The sequence below is a fragment of the Neltuma alba genome, unplaced genomic scaffold (genome assembly GCF_004799145.2).
Source record: "Neltuma alba isolate B1F8T4 unplaced genomic scaffold, ASM479914v2 tig00004856_pilon, whole genome shotgun sequence".
In the NCBI taxonomy this organism is placed as follows: domain Eukaryota; kingdom Viridiplantae; phylum Streptophyta; class Magnoliopsida; order Fabales; family Fabaceae; genus Neltuma; species Neltuma alba.
Genome location: NW_021633882.1, coordinates 22,477 through 44,788, shown reverse-complemented (window position 1 = coordinate 44,788; position 22,312 = coordinate 22,477). Strand labels below are relative to the sequence as shown.

Genomic DNA, 22,312 nt, shown 5'->3' with positions numbered 1-22,312 from the left:
GCAGATCTTGTAATAAATCATGAATATTATGCTTTACTATAAGTTGTATATTTTATATTGATCCAAAAGGTATCATTTGGTATATATATTATATATATGCTATAGTATAAATAATTTGACTTATCTCGATTTTTCTTCAAATGCATATGCCAACTTGAGTTTATTCCTTGAATGTTATAACGATGTTTTCTTATAAAATAATTCATCAATTGCAAATCTAAAATATTCTTGTGACATTTGTGAGGGGATAGAGTGATCTAGGAGGTGAAATGATAATATTACCATATATAATGATAAATTGTTATAAATACCTTGATATTAATAATATTAATTAGTTGGTCAAAAAAATATTGATTAAAGTTTTTTTTGAAATATCATTTTCTATATATTTATTCTCTTTATTTGAAATAAAAATAATTTTTAATATATTTCGAAAATGATTTTTTTTTTGTTTAACAAAAAGAATGTGATTGTTGTTGCCGAGCCGTTTTCCTCTTTGCTTATCATGGGAACGAACTGGAGGTGATTTCTATCTCGAGGGCGAATCATAATATCTTAATCCACCAGCCATGGCGACCCTTCTCGTATCCAATTCACACTCTCTTCTGTTCACATACGCTGCGCGCCTTTCCTTCAAGCCTCCACAATTGCCCAACTCTACGGCTATTCGCTTCGCCGGCGACTCGTGCTACCGACGGAAACTGAGAGGCTTGACGGCGGTTACTCGTGCGGGTCCCGGTAGCAGCAGCTACTTCTTCGCTTTTGCACTCCCATTTTCGCTCCTCGCTATCACCATAGTAGCTTCGTGGAAAATAGGAGAAAGGCTTGACAGAGAATTTATCGAGGAGGTAATGGGAGCATTTTTATGTGGGGATATCGTTTTTGGTTTTTCTTGCATTGGTTTTGATTTCTTATAGCTGGGTTTTGTGATGCTTACTGACAGCTTAACTGATAATGGATGGTGAATCTGTGTGTAATTATTAATAGAGACAACATATGTGGAAATTTATGGGTCTGGTTAGTTATTTATGTTTGCTTATGGACAGCTCAATTGGTTATGGAAGGCATGATCTGGCAATGTGGAGATTTGTGCCTAGTCTTCCGCTTGTTTGAGCAAAGTCTCCATAGTGATTTACGCTGATATAGCCAAGGTGGAATATAGTTGAAGAATTATCTAGGGGGAACTGATATTAAATAATCGAAAATGGAAAATAACCTAACTTAGAAAATTTTCTGGTGAAGCCTACCTCTTGTGCCAGTTGAAATGAATTCTTGATGCGTCATCAGAAAAGAAGATTCTTTTTTCTGTGGATCACTATGAACTGGTTACCATAATCTTGGGATGTACTAAGGATCACTATGAGAAGGTTCTTCGAGAGTACGTTGGCATCATACTTGAGGACGTCAGGATATTTTTGCATCTTAACCCTTAATTCATTTCACCTTAATATAATCTGGAAGAAGGTCCTTTTTCAGGAGGAAGTTTCTCATACTGTGTTTATAATGCTTTTCGTGACATCAGAATGTTCAATTGTAGCCAATGTTGCATCTTATAATTAAGTTCATTTCTGACTTGGTGAGGCATCGGTATTTTGACTGTATCGACCAATCTTGTGTGCGCCTTCCAAATGTTGTGTCTGCATTTTCTGGTGACGAAGGATGTCTAATGCTATTTATCATCTCAATTAGTTACCGCAATGCTAATGTAACTTAGCCATGCAAATTTCAAGTTTTTAACCAGGTAGTGTATGTGGAATGTGTGTGTGTGTGTGTGTGGAACCGACCTAGCTATTTTGCAGTTTTGGTTTGAGAATAGGAAGGTTCTTTTGAATCTGATTCTTTTGGCTAACATGTCAATACCAGATGGCAATGAACGAAGCCATCATGGAAGCAGATGAAGACGATGATGATGGTGTTGACCAAGATGACATTGAAACTTATAAACAAGAAGAACCTGCCCTTCCTCGTGTTCGCAATAGGCCAAGAAGGGAGGCTTAGAGTTACATTTAATGTGTTTTGAGTTGTAATTTACTCCAGGATGCTTTTGAATTGTACTTAAGCCAGCAGAATCAAGATCGTGGAAGGAGAGAGGAAGCGACGGCTTCATTTTTATCTCAGATTCATGGAACATAGGTCTTTCTAAAGTCAAGAACCATACTCTATACCGAGAAGGAAGCAGTGAAAGCCTGAAATGTCTATAGCAGAATAGAGTATTCCCCCTTCTTCAGATGTAGCCAGATACACTATATGAGTATATTCGACGGAAAATGTAATTCCATTGACTTTTGGGACGCATAAAGTAATTGTCTCAAATTCTATGTATGTATTAGAAAATTCATTGAATGTAGGATTATTTGTTTCTAAGATAAGAGCTTTTGTGGGGTTATTGTAGATTTCTGCTCCCTTTTTGAAATTAAGTTTTATAAGAAAACATTGTTAAGTACGGAGCAACTTATGAAGTTAGCGTGCGTTTCGCGTTATTTTTGGGTGATGCTATAATAATCGTTTGATATGTGATTTATGAGTAATTTGAGCATGTCATTTGACACTGATTTCAAAAATTACTACCTCTGGTCTTAATTCTAAAACCTCATTTGAAGTTTTACAATTAGGACCAAAAATAGTAATTTGAAAAAGCATTAATCTTATACTTTCAATTTTACTCCTCTTTCATCTTGCAAGAGAGAAGGAAATTGCTAACTAGCGAACTTCTAATTACAATGACCAGCAACTTGAGGAGCATATCTAGCGAACACCACAATTAGCAATGTAATTGAAAATGTTCTCACTATACGTTATCTCTAATCTAGCTGATTAAATGACATTGGTCACAAAAAGGGGCTGAAAATGATACCTTAAGATGGCACTAGAGGCAGTTTAATTCAATTTTTGCAAATTAGTAAATAAATATTACTGGGAAGGTCACAGTTTTTTTTTCCTTATATGTAAAAACAACAAAATTACATGTTTAGAATTCTGAATCTCCCTCTCCTCCCCGAAACGCCCTCCCAAAAAAACGAGGCAAAAATCAGCTTGTACCAGAAAGTCCCAACTGACCTGTTGGATATTTTTATCGGATCATCCTATAACCAATGAACTCCTTAGTTTAACTGGCCAAATGTTTTGTGATAACCTGCGATGGGTCTGAAACTAAGACTACTTGTCAGAGTATTGCTTACAGCCACAAACTTGAATATATCAGATATGGCCCAGCTGAAACAATTACTTGATGAGCAAACGAATTATGTTCCCCCGTCCATGCCTCTTGCATCATCTTTACATGTTTGACTTATAAGGAGTCAAAGGATATCAATCACCTTCTATTACCGTCTTCCACTTGGCAGGAACTTGACACCTTTTGATTTTAACTTGGATTCTAGACCGAAGAACTTCAATCCTGACAGCACCAATTGTGCTGTTTTTTCCTTCATGTGATCAATTAGCACTTCATCATACACTATTGCATTGGCTTCGGTCAATAATTTCCGCTCCCTTAAGTTTGCGAAAACCTTCCTGGCCTCTTCAATCGTTCCATGCTTACACATGCCAGAGATGATCGCAGAGTATACGACTTCATTAGGAGGGCAACCTTCTTGCATCATCTCATTTAACACTTCAATCACATTCTCTGCATCATTTGATTTGCATGCATGAAGGATGGTAAGAGTATACTTAAACTCCATCGGTCCACTGTCCACATTGGCCAAGCAGTCGCGAACAAGCATCATGGCTGCATCAATCTCTCCAATTTTACAAAGCCCTTTGGAAAGACAACTGTAAGCAGCAACAGACGGAACAGAACACATCTCAATGATCTTATTGTGACATTCACAAGCCTCTGGAATTTCCCCAAGATCAACAAAACATGCAATTGCTATACTGTACGTAGATGAATTAGGTTTACATGTTGAGTCATTCATTTCACCAAAGAGTGATAATGCCTTCTCGGCCTGACCAATCTTTTGCAGAGAATCCATAAGAAGGTTGTATATTTTGACACTAATATAACCTTTTGCTTTCAGATCCGTAAATGTATCTAATGCCGCTATTGGTCCCTTCTTCTCTACGAAAAAGGAAAAGAACTTGGACAGGTCATCAAGAACTGGAAAGCCCAAATTCTTCATTTGCTTGAGCAACTGGCAAAAATCTTTCTTCTGTTCTGCTTCAGCATAAGACATCAGTAAGGGTTTAACGGATGCAAAGTCTGGTTTAAGATCTTCCTGTATAGTGAATTGGAAAATCTTGTAAGCCTTCTCAACCTGACTCACATTACACAAGCCTTCAATAAGTGAGTTATATATCCCCAGATCAGCCCTATATCCTGAAGCCATCAAATCCTTCAACAAATCACAAGCACAGCCAACCTGCCTCCTTGCCACAAATGACTCAATGAGTGCTCCATATATTGCTCTATCAATCAAATGGCCCTTTTTCTTCATCTCCTTGAATAATTCATAACCCTCTTCAGTTCTGCCCCCTTTAGATAAACCAGTAATTAACGTTGCATAAGCCATGACATCAGGCTCAACCCCATCCCTATTCATTTCATCCCAAACCCTCAAACACCCATCTAAATTGCCCTCTGAAACCAGCAAACGAACCATAGCAGTGTATGCAAATACATCTGGCTTACACAGGTTGGTCCTCATTTGACTCAAAATCTCCAACATTTCATCGATCCTCCCCACCTTACACAATCCTTTTATCAAAATCATAAAAGTAATAGACTCTTCAACCAAGCCATCTTCTCTAAAATCATCATAAACTGATAATGCCAAATCCAAGTGATCTGTTTTGACCAATGCATCCATAATCCTATTATACAAAAAAACCCTTGGTTTAACACCAAATTTCTTCATTTTCTCATAAATATAATAGACCCTAAGACCCCTATTGGCATATGAATGCATTCTGATCAAGATCTCGAACTGCTTCTCACTAGGTGGCTTCCCCTGTGAATCCATCAGCTCAGGAAGCTGATCAGCTGCCCGAAACTGATTGTTACGATTTAAGCAGTAAGCGAAAGCATTGTAGGAGGCATAATTGTGATTGTAACCCTTCTGCTTCCCTGCCCAGTGGAAAAACTTAGAGGCAAGGGTGGGATTATTTTGGACTTTAAGCACCTCAACCACCAGGTTAGGAGTCACCCTACGGAGCTTTTGAAGCTCTTCCACCACAGAAGGGCCCCACTTGTTCTGGTTCTTGCGGAAGGCATCAGTAATGAATCGGGCAATCGGAGATAATCGGAGGGAGATGGAAAATGAGGTTTCTGGTGATGGTGCTAGTGCTGAAGATGATGGAGACTTGGAGAGGAAGTGAGGGTCCCATTTGTGTATATCAAAGGGCTGGACTTCAGTATTTTTTGGTTTATTGGGGTTAAGAGTTAGGCGATTGGAGAAGAGACCACCACGGACAATTGGACGGTTTTGAGAGGGCTTGCGGTGGCCATAGAAAAAATAATGTTTGTTGGTTTTGGATGGCGGAGGTGACCGTGTAGGCATTTGCAGGTTTCTAGATTCCCCTTGATCTCTGCATTATTTAAAGCCAAAAAGAATATTTCTCCAATTCTTTCAGTATGAGTTGTTGAAAATCTGGTGGATAAGCTACTCACTTGGCTAATTACAGGTTACAACATAGGAAAATTTCTCGGTTTACTCACAGGACTGAGGAGAACTATCCCTTCCACCCACTTGCATTAGCATCCCCTGTGCGCATCAGTTGAAATTTTGCAGAATGATTGAAAATCTGCAACCAGGAAAAAAGAATAAAAGCTATCAACACACTCTTCATCAAAGCTCTCCAACTTTTGTTTACCTTTAATTCAGACTTCTTGAGCACAACTGCCTTCATGTTAATCCACATATTCTAAGCTGGGCAGTACTGAAAATTGAAGCTTATATATGCACGAATTTTAAATATTCTAAGCTGACCGGAAGAATCGCTTGGTTGGGGGGGGGGGCAGGGACGACGCCGGAAGATTCATGCATCACGAAGACGGCCGTAGTACCCGAAAGAATCGCTTGGTGGGGGAAGGGCCAGAGACTATGCCACAAGAATCGCTTGGCAGTGGAAGGAGCAGGGGCGATCGCTGCGCTTGGAAGGGTTAGAGCCAGAGACGATGGGTGCAGCTTCTCTCCGCTGCCTTTTCATTCGCTGCCCGTCCGCTGCCTTCAACGCAGTGCCGTTTGGGAGGGTGATAAGAGGGTGACGAGGGGTGATGGTTTTCCTTTTGACCTTGAAGGGCTGATGGCCTGACACTTGCATAAATGGGGGTGCTGAAAAGTCATCAAATGTATTACCCACCTGTTGGGACAATTAAAAATAATTAAATTTTTCAGATAATTAATTTCTTATAGTTTTTCTCAATATGGTCATTAGTTCATATACTCATAATAAGTTAAATAAGGAATTAAGGGACATATAAATTTTCACATTATACTTTCTCCGGTTCTCTTTTTAAAATTTCAAAATTTAAATTGGTTTCGTCATTTTTTTTATGAGATGCTGTCTAATATTCCTGAACATTAATATGTTCTTACTAATTTTATCCATAATTAATTTTTTATTCTCTCTATTCATCTTTTTCTCGTTACATTTTTTCATCATTTATCTCATAATTAATATTTTTCTCCCTTATTTTTTTTCCTTATTAAATAAAGGTATACTTTAAAAAATTAACTCTTACATATTTATTGCTTTAAATTGATTCTAATTATTTTCTTAAATCATATAATTCAGTTAAAAGGATTTTCAAAAAAAGGTCAGGAGAGTACAAAATAAAAAATAGTTTTTTAATATAAAAATAAAACCTTATTATGCTTGCAATGGTCAGCTTGAATATATACTCCTTTAGTCCTATTTATGAGGGAGAAAGAGAAGATATTTTCAATCCTGTTTACAGGGTATATGGAGAAGTTTTTCTATATGAATATATAATTTTACTCTTAATTTATTATTGTGTTGATTTTATTTACGTGAGATATAATCTATACTCCCTCCGTCTCTTTTTATAAGCAACTTTGGACTTCATTACGTAAATCAAAAATTAGCTAAAGACAATAAATGAGTAGAAGTTGGAAGTTCTTTCTCCAAAATATCCTTATTTATAGGAGGAGAGAGTATAAAAAGAGAATAAAAAAATTATTATAACAAAAAGAATTATAAAAGAGAGAGAATGTGTGATGAAGAGAGATGATGGTGGGAAAAATAAAATAATAAATATATTCAGTATTCAAATAAGTAATTAATGGGATAAAATAGAAAATTTGCTAAAAAAATTTAAAACAAATTGCAAATATTGCTTATATTTAGGGACAAGAGAGAGATAATAGTTGTTACTTATAAAAAGGGACGGAGGGAGTATTAAATAAGCATAAAGTTGAAAAGTTTTTTTAATTTTAAATGAGAGTTAATAAAATTTAATACTTCTCCTGTCTTTAATATAAAACCTATTTAACTAATGTGATTAGATTAAGAAGTTAGGTAAATTAGTTAATTATAAGAAATATGATATATTTTTTTAAAATACCATAATCATCTTTCTTAATATCCTCCCTCTATCTTCTATTTGATTATGGTTAAGGGAGTATCCAAAGGGTAATTTAGGAAAATTGATCAATATAAGAAATATGTTTGATATTTAAGACTATAATTAACTTAATAATTAGATCCTACATTAAAGATGGGAGGAGTATTTTTTTTCTATGTGAAACATGTTGAAAATGACTTATAAATAGGATCAGAGGAGTAATTTCTAACCTCGACAATTTTAACTTGAATATAACTGAAAAAATTAGATTTGGAAAAAGATAAATTATTTTGTTAAGTTATTCAATTACATATAGCCATACATTCTATCTTTAAAATTTTAATATTTAATAATATTTAATTATAAATTTATATTAAAAAATAAAATATATAAGCATATGAGCATATGAACTAATAACGATATTGAGAAAAACTATAAGGATCTAATAAAAGATAGAAAACCCTCACTAAAAATTAGGTGAAATTATAACAAATGGAAAAATTAATTATTTCTAAGATTTAATTATTTTTAATTGTAAAGTCTAATTAATTTAATTATTATAAAATGGGATTAGAATAATTTATGGATAATAAATAGAAAATAAATAGATTGCAATGGAGAGAAGCTGCTCCGAGAGACGATGGGGAAGGATTGCTGGGATTGGCTAGGAGAGTGGGTAGAAGCTGGACAGCCTACGGGTATAAATAATCCATATAAGCCCATTATGGCGTGAGTAACTCTACTGACCTGCCTAACCTGTTTTACCTAAATCAGGGAGCACGAGATTTCATAATAGAAGTCAAACGATAATAGCTTCCCCATAAAAACTAATCTACCATAACTGTAAATGAAAATATGGTATGAAATTCTAAATAAAAAAAATTTCAATTACAAATGAATTATATGAATTTTGTTGTCAAAACTTTTCATTTATTTATTATAAATTCATTTTATAATTACATGTTTTTGGGAAAAAAATGACAAATATACACCCTAAAAATTATAAAATTTCAGATCAGATTCGTTATAACCACTTTATTAAATTTTGACAATAATTAAGTTATAAATAACAACATATTTTAATGAGAATTTCTTATTTGAAATTTTATAATTTTACGTTTTATTTTCTGTCATCTTTCCTTTTTCTTTAACAGTATATAATAATTTTCCTTTTTTTAATATTTTATTTCTTTTAATAATGATTTGCCCAATTTTTGGTGTATGATGTCATACAAACACATTAATTGTAAAAAGCAAAAAATTTTAATATAAAATGTATAAAACCGAATTTAAGAATAAAAGTGAAAAAAAAATTATAATAAGAGCAATCTGTTATCTGTTATCTATTCACTACATATCTCAGTGATTTCTGCAATTTTGTGTTTAGCATTCTCTTTCGTGTTTTGGAAGTCAGCTTTGGGTCCCCAACCTTAACACCGACGACTTCACCCTTCGACTTACAACGACCTCTTCCTCACCGGCGATGATCCTCCGTCGCTGACATCTGACGGCGCCCAAAATTCATTTGGCTGACTTAAAAATAACGAAACTCTGCTCAAATTTAATGGGCATGTCATGCTATATGCATTAAGTTGGCCACAATACTTGCCTCAATCAAAACATAATATGATTGGAGTTGTTGAGCCCACTTAAATTTATTTGTAGTCTTAGCTTCATTCCATTATTGATCGATTCTCGCGGATCCTGCTTATAGATATATACGTCACACTTAATTCTTCAACAGTTTCTGCATTCATATAGCTTCAGTCCCTTTTCAGGTATGGAGTTTTCTGTTGAAGCAAGCAGCACCAGTAACTAAAAGCTTCAATTATTTGAAGACACAAGGAATTGCACAATGCTGCACAGTCTGAACTAATCTGATATATATATCTTCTCTTTGAAAGCTTGATTTTACAGAGTCTTGAAAAGAAGGACAAAACAAGAGGAGAATTACTTGCAACTTTAAGATGTTTGGCACCTACTTCTTGATAAGTGAAAATTTTGTTACTATTACCACTAAACATTAAATGGTTGGGCTTTCAAGAAGAAAAACTCTTGACGTGTTATTATTAATTTAAATCTATTAAAACAATTTATTAGATTAGACTAAAAAAAAAGCTTGAATAACCTGATTCTCTGCTGCAGCAGCACGATACTGCAAAGAGAGAGATAGACACATGACAATGGCGTAACCCTCATAATTTGTGGAGCCTACTTTATTTATGTGGCCATCTCTTTTCTTATATCCCAATGTCACTGCAACAAAGATTTAAATCCCCAAAAATAAAAAAGCTTCACTTTTATAAGTTCATATGGGTGGAGATAGAACCCATTATATTGTTCCTATCTCTTCATGCCTAATCATGATGAAATAATTCAAAGAACCCCAATTCTTGATTTTTATTGAGAGATCTAGTCACAAACAACTAATCAAACCTTATACATCACTGCAGCTGTACCCTTTAACCTAGGAGATATTTGCTTATAACTACTGCCACTTAACTTCCCAAGCCTATTACTACCAAAACCCTCACTAGCAGTGTTAACAGAAGATACAAGGGGTAGCTTTTTCTTGCATGGTGAACAGCTATATTCAGAATCAGTCTCCAAATTATTCCATGCCCTTAATCTTGGGGAACTTATGGGTCTTGCTTTGGCTTTTGCTGATTCAGTTGCCGCCATGTAAGTGGGTATCACAGGAGAGCTTGTGAATGAGTAGTCTTCTCTTCCCATTGAACACTGCCTGCTGTAACAGTTCAACCCTTCAATTTGATTTTGCCTCTGAGGGTTTCTCAGTTTAAGTGATCTTCCCCATTATCTTTTTCACCTTTGCAATGAGAGCTCAAAACTGTGTCTAAATCTTCAAGCTCTTTACTCTTAGAAAGTTGGGTATCTACCCATTGCTCTAGCCAGTACCTCCATCTTCCATTTACTTTGTTTCTTTCTGTTTCTGCAGACATCTGAAATACAATAATATCGAGGCTCAGTCATTAAATTAGCATATAAAACAAATCTTGCTTATTGAGTATATAAACTTCAGAACGCGGCAAAACATCTCAATATATCAATAATCACACACACACACACACACACACTCTCAATCTTGTTCAAAAAAAGGGAACTTACTCGATGGGTAAATGAGTATTGTTTTATTCTCTCTCTTCTGAGAAGAGCTTCTTTCTTGCTCATGCACGATGTCTCCACCTCTTCCTTCAGTAAAATGCTGTCGTCCCACCTTTTTTCACAGTTTGACTCCATCTGAAATATAGAAACTGTATCACAAATTCAAATTGTACATACATGTAAAAACTATAATGGCCCTGTTTTTTGAACAGAATCTAAGATAAATGCTATTATCTATGACTTTTATGTATAATATAACTTTTGGTCTATGCCTACTCTTATTATCTTGTCGTTTGAGCCATGGAAGCCTTGGGTTTTATCATAGAGAGATCTGCTTTCAAGCATTTGAAGTCTCCTTGAAGCAGAGACTTGTGATTGGATGCTAACAATTGACTGCAAACACTTGAGGGACCTCAGAGCTTGGCGTCTCACTGCTCTGCCTCTAATAATAGCTTGAAGCTTCACTATTCCCTTCAATGCTCTCAACGCCTTCCTTGCCTGTTACAATAACTGGTTATAACTTGTAATAAATCTCTAATTGAAAAATAATGGCTAAATTTTTCCTCAATCTCTGATTTAGTATTTTGCTTAAAAGATTGTAATCTTTTTAAGTAGCTTAATTCAATAATTTGATTTTGGTAAAACGGAGCCGACATGCATGATAGTTCATCTCCAAAAAACTAACCAGTAAGAACTAAGAAGAGCATGGATCTTGATCATCTAAAATTAAAGATTCATAAATTTATCTGAAAAATTATTGTTTTAAACACTTTCTTTTTTTTCATCTTTTTGTAAAATATTAACCCCAGAGACATATGTAATGCACTGTAGATTAAGACACTTGAATTGTGAATGAAATTTTGAAATGTTCAGATAATATATTGATACAATTTAACGGTATTATAGGATGCTTGATGACAATCACCACATGACTTTTAAAATTTCTTAAAAATATGAAGATCAACTCAAGAACCAAGTAAAATAGACAAAACTAACATAACCACAAGTCTGATTGCTTGAAATTCTTATATTCAATTAATCTATTACTACTTTCCTTCCCCCCCCCCCCTAACATTTCCTTTAAGGGTTTGAATTGGAGGGTGTAGCTGTTTGGAAAGCTTTAATTTTGTTTCTTGCACAACCTTATTCATCCTTGCAAAAAACATAACCGGTGAAGGTAATATTGTGTGATTTTTTTTTTTTTAATAGAACATATAGCTTTTGTTATCAGAATTTTGACTCCAAATAACTTAATTTAGTTTATTTAGTACAACTCAATCCTATGATTCCTTATATTATAAGGACTGATTTATATAGAGTCAAAAAAGTTCATGAACTAAATTAATAATTGAAAGAACATTTAGGAACTAAAAATTATATTATTCATTTTATATTAAAAACTTTGGCCTTCAGTTTCTTTATGCTTAATTTAACTTCCAGTTTCAACTAATCTGATTATGTAGTAGTTAATAAGAAAGCAAGAAACATGATGGAAAAAGATTAACAACTGGGACAAACTCACGAGGTAACCCCTAAATGCAGCTTGGATTCTGATGGCTGCAGAATTTTCTTTCACTGATAAAGCATTCTTCCTCTGTTCTTCGTCTTCTTCGCCACCTAGCATTGTGGTTTCTTTTGATGGAACAGCAATTGGAGTTAATCTCTTAGTCTTCATCCTACCATATACCCATTCCCTTCTCTTCTCCTTCTGGTCAAAAACCAGAACATATCCACAAGTACACAACTATCAGAATCCAAATCTAAAAGTTTTTCCCAAAGAAGCAGAGAAGATTTTACCTTGCCATGCTCAGATTCTGTGTCCCATCTAAAAAGCCTCTTTATCAGACAAAACCAGCTCTTCTTACCCATTCTAACAACATCACAAGAAACAAACTACCGTCTAGTGCAATGGCAATTTCTGGGATCTGAAAATGGTTATATATAAAAATCTCAGTTCAGTTTTAAATGAGTAGGTAGGAGGTGAAACGTACAATTGGTTGGTAAATAGTAGGGCATTATATGAGTAAAGAAGAAGCTGTACAGACCCTCCTCATATATCGTCAGACTTGTCCATAAAAGAAGGAACAATTTGCAGAGCCATGTTACATTGACCATGACTTTGATCTCAGAGTAAAATTACCCATTGAAGCTTACTAGGCAAGATAGTTGAAGGAAAATGAGAGATCCAAGCTTGTAAGTCTTACCCATTTGCCTGGAAATCTGTAAATTCGTTACTAAAAAGGACAAGCATCACCGTTTCAGAGAGCGTGATCGGTGCTTTGGAACAAGTGAAGAAGAAATGCTTTCATTAAGTTCAGAAGGGAATAGCATCGGAGTCAGCAAACATTCTTTATAATATCAGATACCCAAGAACGTGGAACTTTTTATAATCTCTTCAGCAAACGCACGCTGAAAATTAGCCACACAAGAAGAGAAATATATAGGAACTAGACTAGCATACAGCTATATACAAAATTAATAGAAAATTATTAGAGTGAATCAAGGGTTCTCATCTCATCACATATGATATCTACTTTACATGTGGTGAAATATTTTTTTCATGAAAAAAAGAAAGATATTCAAGTAGTATTTCTTTTATATGGAAAGAATGCTACTTGGAAGGTAGATCTGATACAGCTTCATCATTCATATGACTGATATGATATCATGCACTGATATCAAGATATTTTTTCCTTTTTCCCATATTCCAAAAGATGAAATTCTATTAAAATAATTTCTGTGAAGTGGTTATAATTGTATGAATATGATGATTTTTTCTGTGGGTGCAATGCTAGTGATAATCCTGATCTTCCTCACGATGAGATGCTTCTGTTCAAAATGTGGGCCTTCAGCAGAAAGCACTGCACAGAATATAAAAAGCAGAGGCCACTATCTATGGCTTTCAAGTTCATCAAAGACAGCGTCTCTCATCTTGATGGGCCCTCTCTTTATATTTTTATCTTTATCTCATTTTCCTAACTGGAAAATGCATTTTCATGTGTATATTTGGTTTAAAATTATAAATCCATCCCGCAACCAGGAAATAGCAGACCAGGTAAAAATACAACATAATTAGTAGTCCTTATTGCCGACTCATATGTGGAATGAGGCTCAGGATATACCTGGGACAATATTTAGGTAAACTTCTTAATCATTTCCGACTAGGTTCTTTAACAGTAATAAAAACATAACATGTAGATCTGCAGAGTCCAAAAGTTTTGGCTTAGCATTACCTTCCATGGATACAAAAGTGAAGAAGTTGGGAGATTAATTTTCCACTTCCTCAACCTTAAGAGAAACTTTGATTGCGTTCTCTCAGCTCCAGAGTCCGTTATCTCCAATAAATCAATGATGAATATATTAAGGAAAAATGCCAATTACAAAACCCGGCAAAGGAATTAATACTATGTTGGGGACATGCATACAGCTCAAAATTCTATATTTATCACTGTATATTAATCCTTTTACACAGTACTTAATTGTTACTCTCCCCCATCTTGATCTATTTCCGTGTATTAGAACATGCATGCTTATGACCAGACATAATAAATCTCTTTCCTGCCCAAATAACATGACATGAGAATAATATGGTGTGTTCAACTACATAAAATATTCCCTTAGATATGTTTAGATATGTTTAGATATGTCTGTGTGTGAGAGAGAGAGGCTCAGAGTATGGCATGTCATTGGGCGTGCTCTGGATAACAAGTGAGAATGGCCACACAAAGAGAAGTTTCTGTTCTCTGTGGAAGGCAATGGAAAGAAGATTGTTACTGTTGAGAAATTTTTACAAACAGGAGGTGGGCAAGGTTGGATCAGGAAAGTGTATAATTGAGAAGAAGGGACATGAACTGAGATAGGGCCAGATAATGTGGGGTAAGGATGTAAGAAAGAATTGAACCAAGACTTGGATTTCTGAATTCTGAGAAGTGAAATGAAGTGAAGACAGCTGTGTGTTATCTATCCCCTAAACAGAGGGAATTGCCATAATACATTCTTGTCTTTTTAAAGCAATGAGCAGTGAAACCACCAAAAAAAAAAAAAAAAAAAACAGAGTCTGTCGCACTAGATTCTGCTTTTGCTTTTTATTAGGATAAGGATTAATTTGGACCCCAGGATAAAAGAAAATGGAACGCAAATCTATTCACACTTTATCCCGCTATTTTTTGCACCTTCCAGGTAACTTTGAACTCAAAAACATCTCTGAGAATGAAAATTTTTAGGACAACTTTATATTTTAATCTAGTATATTTATACTTACAGTTATATATATTACTCTGTTAAATACATGATAAATATCTACATTATGTTCGCATCAGATCTCAAAAGCAACATAATATGACAGCTAAAAGAGTACTCAGAATCTTTCATTGAAAAAAGGAAGTAACCAGAATTCTAAAAATTCATTTGTAAGTTTAGGTGATAACTGGTAACTACCTGATGTGATTGATGCAATTGTTCTTCAAAATCATTTCTTGTTCTTTCAAGAGTTATATGGATTGGATTGTGGAAGTCTTCTTCCTATGCTTTGATCTTGTCATTTACCCTCATGCTTATTGAACTTGACCTTTTATTTTCTAAATTTATCAATTATTCTGATATAAGACCAATTGTATTATATGACAGTGAAGATTGGGCTTTAAAAGAAAAACAAAAGCTTAAAATTGGGTTAGTAGAAATAAAGATATTAAGATGGATGTGAAGTCATATAAAAAAAAATAATATTCGAAATGAAAATATTAGAACAAAAACAAATGTAACGCCTAATTAAAAGAAATTGGTTGAACATCATTTGAGGTGGTTTGGGCATGTGAAAAAAAGATCATTGGAGACACTAGTGAAAATGGTAAATCACATACGTTGGAGTCTTATAAAAAAGAGCAAAGGAAGACCAAGGAGAACGTTCAATGAGATCATTGAACGAGAACTTTTAGTCAATAACATATCTAAAACTTAGTTATTAATAGAGTACAATAACATTGTGCGATCCATATAACTGACCTTACCTGATAAAATAAAACTTGTTGTTGTTGTATCAATTATTCAGTTAATGTTTTTCATTCAAGATCTTTTACTCTTGAAAAATCTTCTAAAATTGGCAAAAATTACTTTTTTTTTTCCTAACTTTATATAAGGTTTCAACTTAATCCCTTGATTTTATGAGGTATTTTTTTTTAGTTTTCTAATGCTGACACCCGTCAATATTAAATGATGATTTTTGTTTGAGGCGATCGTTGTTATTTTAAAAAGGTCAACTTAAAAACCCGTGCTCATAATGAAAAAATTTGATGATGTTTGTGAACATTTAAAATTTTAACATAGACATTTTTTACAGTAACGATATTATAATAGAATAATCAAAAAACGCTTTATAAAATTAAGAAAATAAAATGAAACATTGTATGAAGTTAATCAAATATAAGACTTATTTTTGTATTTAAAATTCAAAATTAATCATTCAAGTACAATATTCTCAAGAGCGTTTGTTTGCCAAGGAAAAGAACAATGTGATAAGATTTTGTGATGAGAAGCTGCGCTCCTAGTACTTGCTAGTTGCTACATTTTGGGGCCAACCGGTTGGAGGCATCTTTCTTGAGTCTTGGCAAGGAGACCTAATCTGAAATTGCATTAATTGTATTTGTACTGCCCAGCACTGTAAAAGAGACAAAATTTGTTAGGAAGATGACACTCCCCTATGGATTTTATTAACATTTAAGGGCGTTAATTTTTAATTTCAAAATAAAGGGAAAAAAACTTGGACCACCAAGGTCGTTGTTTGAATAAAAAAAGAATAGTCATCTTTGGTGGAATTTGGGAAATGAAGATCAAGAGCATGATTCTGGAGTCTGTAGAGGACTTGATGATATCAGACTATGTTAGTTTGGTCTGTTTGAGCTAACACCCCGAGTGGTATCAGAGCCAGCACAATTCTGCAAAAATAACAAGTTTAGTTGCAAAATTCCAAACTCAATTTTAAATAGAAGTTAAATTGTAAATAATTAAAATTTCATGATATTACCTATCTCCGATTCTAATTATAAGAGTTAGTTGACTAATTTGAAGAGATTAAAGAAATAAATTAAGTTAGTTATTTGTAATAAAATAAATGTTGTCTTTCTTAAAACATCCTTACTAATCAAATTTATTGGCTAAAACTACAATTATTATAGGGACTACCTTGGAAAAAAAATAAATAAATATGAGAGACAAAGTGGATTGGAGTTTTATAATTAAGATCAAAATAAAAGTCAAACAAAGTATTATATAAAGGACGGAAGGTAGTATATCACATTATTTATGATTTTCAACTCAAATATCAGATTTTAAAACTCAAATAACAGAGAAATACAAAAATGTGGTTTTCTTTTATTTACAATTAAACTATTAACACTTGTAACTGAGCTTTCAATTTTTGACCGTCACTATGTTCTCAATTGAGCAAGAATATTTTAGTCCACCGCATTATTTTTTCCACAAGACAAGGGCCATAGTCTTTATGTAATATTTTCATGATTTATTATTTTCAAAATACTTAAATTTTAGTTCAGTATGATCTTTCTATCAGGTTTAATCTCATTGCTAGGATCATTCATTAGTTTGTTGGTTCAATTAATTCGAATTCTCGCTTGTTGGATTGGTCTCTTGTGGCTTCTTGTCAATCGCAATAGAAGTGGGATAAATTGAACACCTTCTTTTTTTTGAAATTAGAAAATATGAGTTTTTTTCCCAGGCAGCCCATTTTCAAGTTTTTTTTAGAAAAAAGCCCATATTCAAGTTAATGGGCCTTTATGTTTGTTTGGTGACAAGGCTTTTTTGTTTTTAATCTTCAATGTACTGATGGGCCCAAGAAAGTAAATGTACGAACAAGAAAAAATAGAAAAAGTAATGCTTTTCTTTCGCCTCCTCAATTTTTATCGTTCGGCCACTTTTGGTTTTTCTCCTTTCAAGACACCAAATCTTCGAAACCTTTCAATTTCGAACTGTTGTGGTGGCAAGTACACTCCCAGATTCCATACTTAAATTTCTTTGTTTCTTTTTTCTTTGCCCATTTTTGCGTCTAAGTTTGTTCTATTACAATCGACAAATATTTCAGATTTGTGGTTTTTTATGGGTAAGTGGAGGAACCGTAGAATCTTTCGTCAACGAAGATCTCCCAGGCCGCCTTCTGTGTTCTATGACCTTCAAGCTCCTCTCCCTGGTAATTTTTTATCTTTCCTTTTTGTTTTGTTTTTTTTTAAATCATTAAAACGTGATTAATCTTCGAAACCTTTCAATCTCGGACTGTTGTGGTGGCAACTACACTCCCAGATTCCATATCTTCTTCAAACTTCTATTTGGAATTGCCGAAGACAAATTTCGCGTTTTTCATTTAGAGGTGGGCACTTGAGTTTGATTGGCAAAAATAGTATGTAGTTATTGAGATGTGATTGCGAGAAAAATGTAGAAAACCAGAAAAATTGTTTGGTTAAATGAGAAGAGAACTGGCGTGTGCTTTGATTAATGGTAGGCTTTATAAATTATCAATTTGTATTGATGGCCCCTCCAAAGAGGGAATGCGTCGGGGTTTTTCTTGAAGGGATTACAGTTATTAACTGAGCTGAAGGGGCGTGTCTAACATTTTTGGCTGGATAGTTTAGGCGTTAATTGTCATAGGCAGTAGTACTGTAACCCTTTGAAGCTTCTTCTTGCTTAATTGAAGTAATATCTATATCTATCATGGTGTTAAAGAGGAGATTGTCAAAAGTTTAATTGTTTTAGTTGTTAAGACCAGTGCGCCATGGGTTGTGTATTTTGACTTTGTTATGACATGACTGACTATATTCTGCAAGATTACTTTTTGCAGCTATGAAATTTGCTTTGGATTTAGAAATGACAATCATGGGTGGATAAGGCCATCATGTCTAACATTTTGATGTTATTTCTAACTTTTCTTTGAACATTCGAGTTCATATTTTTTGGTTTAGCACTTACCACTCTTATTTGGGTTGTTTGTTCTAATTTATCTATTTGTTTTTCACTCTTGCTTTCTTTGTCATGATGAATATGGTTTGAAAGTTTCAATCTTCTTATGATCTTTCACTATTATAATGGCATGTGCTTCTCTGTTCAACTTTAAAATTTGGAATTTGATTAATATGTTGTGACAAGATTTCTACAATCTAGCCTTGTTTTCATGCTTAGATGTGCCACTTTGGCTGTTGCAAATAAATCAAAAAACTTTTGATATGATTATTTTATTTTATTTTATTTTTTCAGATGTCCTTCTGTTATTACCTTTTGTCTTCAATTCTGTTCAGTTTCTTGATGTTTGTGAGCAATTTTTTGAGACCTTTCAATACCATTTTCCAATGTTGTTATGTAATCACTTCATATATCTTGTGTGGTTTTTGGAACATATGATATGAGAACCCAAAACAGTCAGCAGTTTCTTGATCTGCGTTACTTTACGCTTGATAAGCTTGCATTGTACGGATAAAGTGATTGTAATCACAATGATAATCGTGTTATTTAATTTTTTGCGTTCCTATTAATATAATTTTCATCTCTCATTGTGCTTTACTGAATTTGTTGCTCCCTTTCCAATCTAAACAGATTTTCAGCAGGATGGTATACCCTTATGGGAGAAGAAATTTTGCACGTTGGTTGGATTGGTGCCATGGCAGAAAGTTGTTGACACCAAGAATTTTGTGAGCTGCCACAGCAATGTGCTTAATTGGAATGATTCAGCTGCTGAAGAAGCATTTCAAAATGCCAAAAAACAATATTGGGCAGAGATCAACAGCCTCCCTTGTGATATTTCTCTTCCTGATTCTGACACTTATATTGATCAAATAGATTGGAACCCCTATATTGATCCTGAACTGATAGAGGATTTGGATCGTGTGTACTGTCCTCCCCCTGATGAGGAAGAAAGGAATGCCGTAAGTTACAAGAGAACAAAAATTTCAGCAGATGTTGAAAATTCTCTGGAATTTGGCGATACAGAGCTTGACAAAGCATTGGAAAATAAAGATGGGTGGAATCAATGTGAATCCGATAAACACAAAAATAGTCCTAGCAATTCAGAAAAGAATGCCAATAACCCTTGGGAGTACAGAGTAACTCGTGAAAATCGGAAATTACCTGACAATGTGTGGGAAGGCGGTGGTGCTAAGGCTTGGGGTCGGAACAAAGCGAGTGGCCATAGTGATGACCTTAGGGACTGGAGCTGTGGATATAATCCTTGGCAGAATGATACTAAAGGATGGGGTAAAACATGGGATGATAATAAAGGATGGGGCAAAGCTTGGGATAACACTTGGAACCGAAAGAAATCAAATAATTCCTTGAACATCGAAAGGCCTTGGGAATGCAAAACTAATCTGCATAATAGGGCTTCAGCGGGCAGAGGGTGGAGAAACTGTGAAGAGAATGGCCCTGGATGGAAGCATCAGAGAAATGCCAATAATGTTTCGGACAATTTACAATTCAGAAGAAATTATGGAGATTGGACTGCCAGGAATCAGAGTTTCCAGAAAAGGGAAAGTTATCATCAATCCCCCATAGGATCTCGATTTCAAAGGGATAGTCGTCAAACAGATCATCACTGGAGGAGGGAAGACTCAAAGAAGAGGGTCAGCTTTGCTTGTGAATAGCCATTAGACAATGCCGTGCCTTGTTTTTTTGGTCATGGGCATGAGATCGTTGTATTTGCTGATCCTTATGAATATCCCTGCGTGGAACTGTTCATCTAGATTCTTTTGACGAAGTAGTTTTGCAAGCAATGCAATATAGCTGCAGGTTTTTCATTGTATTTATTCCCCTAGTTATATTCTGAATCACCATGTGAATCATATCCAGGAAGTTATTATGTGGTTATCATAATTAAAGGTTCTCTTCATATCAGAAATATACCAACAAATTGAAGGCATGTGATTTATCCTTGATGTGTAAATTTAATAATTTCACTGGCCTATATCAATCTGTCCATTTACTATGTTCCTTTTTTCCATGCTCTTTTTGAGGTTTGGTGGTGCAGAATGTTTGCTGGACATTCTATTTATCTTACCTGAACTTGCATTTGTTAATCTGAAATTTAATTAATGAAAAATTGATATATTATGAAATTGTGATTTACATTACACAATTGATTTGAGATTGTGATTGGTTATGGATGGATGATGTGATTTTGACATTTCATTCAAGATTTGAAGGACATGTACTGAAACTTTGAAAGACCTTTTATCCCAGAAAAATTCAAGGAACACACATCGATATCGTGGGCTCTACAGTGTGGGCTTGAAAATGTATGGCGACCATTTATGATCGTTGGGTGCTCCACTATGTTTCTTCCAAAATTAATCTTCAAAGTTTGCCCACGAGTTTTTCTTCCCTTTTTGGGGCCAACCACAAATTAAGAACATATCCCTCCGGTCCTAAATATAAGACCCTTATACTAGTACTAGTATAAGGGTCTTATATTTAGAACTGGATGAGTAATATTAATGGCTCATAGTAACCCCAAAAAAAAATTAATGGCTGATACAATAACCTCGTGTTTGGTTGGAGGGAAATAGAAAGAGAAAATATTTTAAAAAGTTGGATTTGAAAAAATTATATAAGTGGTTTTATAAGATTATGATAAGGTGATGTTGTGAGATTAACAAGTGAAAAAATAATTGAAAACATTTAATCTCATTTTTTCAATTTTTCTTGGAAATCAGACTCATTATAATTTTTCCTCCTCCAACCAAACACAATTGATTCTGAATTGGATTGGGAAGTTATTTAACGTGATTTGTTAACAAAAAATGTACTAAAAGTTGAAAAGTTCTTTACTAATAAATGTTTTCTTAAAAAACACAAAAAGAATCGACCGAACAACTCTTAAAAATTGAGGAAACTTATTAATGTCTACACAATCAAGTCAACATGATGATTATTCAAAATAAAAATAAAATAAAGAATCTTGTTAGAACACGAAACATACTTATCATTGGTAAGGTGTACAAGAAAACATGAAAACGATCCTTAGTTTTGGCAAATTAAATTCTGCTAAATTTATATCCCACTACAAAAGTTAATGATTAGAAACCTGAAAAAAAACAAATTTTGTTTGACCATCTTTTTTGAAAGTTTCTTGCGTTTTTGACCACGTGATAATTTAATAATTTAGCCGTAAATACATGGTTGAAAATAATAATTAATAATATAATTGACTCATTGTATACAATATAAATATAAATACTCAGATAGATACCTGTTCTAAATTTGCACGATTGCACTTATATGATTGATACGTGAAAGCTTCATGCACTTGTTAAAATTCAACATTGTTTTGGTCGTAGATGGACCTAGACCTAACTAGATGCCTATAGTTTTACTTAATATATAGCTTCCACGTCCATTTTCTCATAAGAAACCAAAATAAAATTAAAAAAAAAAACCCTGAACTACTACTTTCAGTCCTAAACATAAAAACTGGTTAAAGATTCAATTTGGTTTTAAATATAAAGTCTGAATTCATTTTGTTTCCCATATTTTTTCATCTTTTCCTAAAGAAGTTCTCATAGTAGTTGTACATATTAAAGAAATTTCATTTTCATGCACATGATTAATAAGGATATTTTAAGAAAGACAACACGAATAACTAACTTAACTAATTTTTTTTAATATTCACAA

At 34.0% G+C, this 22,312-nt stretch overlaps 3 protein-coding genes and 1 pseudogene across 6 annotated transcripts; 2 read left to right on the top strand and 2 right to left on the bottom strand.

Annotated features, from left to right (window-relative positions):
* Positions 1–503: 503 nt before the first annotated feature.
* Positions 504–2,443, top strand: LOC114745901 (uncharacterized). Its single transcript, XM_028934072.1, has 2 exons — positions 504–848; positions 1,864–2,443. The coding sequence occupies exons 1-2, from the start codon at positions 570–572 to the stop codon at positions 1,996–1,998; spliced, it is 414 nt and encodes a 137-aa protein (XP_028789905.1). The 5' UTR covers positions 504–569; the 3' UTR covers positions 1,999–2,443.
* Positions 2,444–2,859: 416 nt separating this feature from the next.
* LOC114745899 (pentatricopeptide repeat-containing protein At4g20740) lies at positions 2,860–6,124 on the bottom strand. Of its 4 annotated transcripts, none has more exons than XR_003740238.1 (2): positions 3,227–6,124; positions 2,860–3,144 (listed from the first exon to the last, which is right to left on the bottom strand). XR_003740238.1 is itself a non-coding variant. In XM_028934070.1 (2 exons), the coding sequence occupies exon 2, from the start codon at positions 5,499–5,501 to the stop codon at positions 3,324–3,326; it is 2,178 nt and encodes a 725-aa protein (XP_028789903.1). In that variant the 5' UTR covers positions 5,502–5,529; positions 5,612–6,124; the 3' UTR covers positions 2,860–3,323. The 4 variants fall into 4 exon arrangements, 3 of the variants coding, with proteins under 3 accessions (XP_028789903.1, XP_028789904.1, XP_028789902.1); XM_028934070.1 differs by having other exon boundaries at positions 2,860–5,529; positions 5,612–6,124; XM_028934071.1 differs by having other exon boundaries at positions 2,860–5,529; positions 5,660–6,124.
* Positions 6,125–9,921: 3,797 nt separating this feature from the next.
* LOC114745900 (protein IQ-DOMAIN 14-like) lies at positions 9,922–13,314 on the bottom strand (annotated as a pseudogene).
* Positions 13,315–17,582: 4,268 nt separating this feature from the next.
* Positions 17,583–20,606, top strand: LOC114745874 (uncharacterized). Its single transcript, XM_028934048.1, has 4 exons — positions 17,583–17,646; positions 17,745–17,849; positions 17,960–18,026; positions 19,244–20,606. The coding sequence occupies exons 2-4, from the start codon at positions 17,826–17,828 to the stop codon at positions 20,284–20,286; spliced, it is 1,134 nt and encodes a 377-aa protein (XP_028789881.1). The 5' UTR covers positions 17,583–17,646; positions 17,745–17,825; the 3' UTR covers positions 20,287–20,606.
* Positions 20,607–22,312: the final 1,706 nt, after the last annotated feature.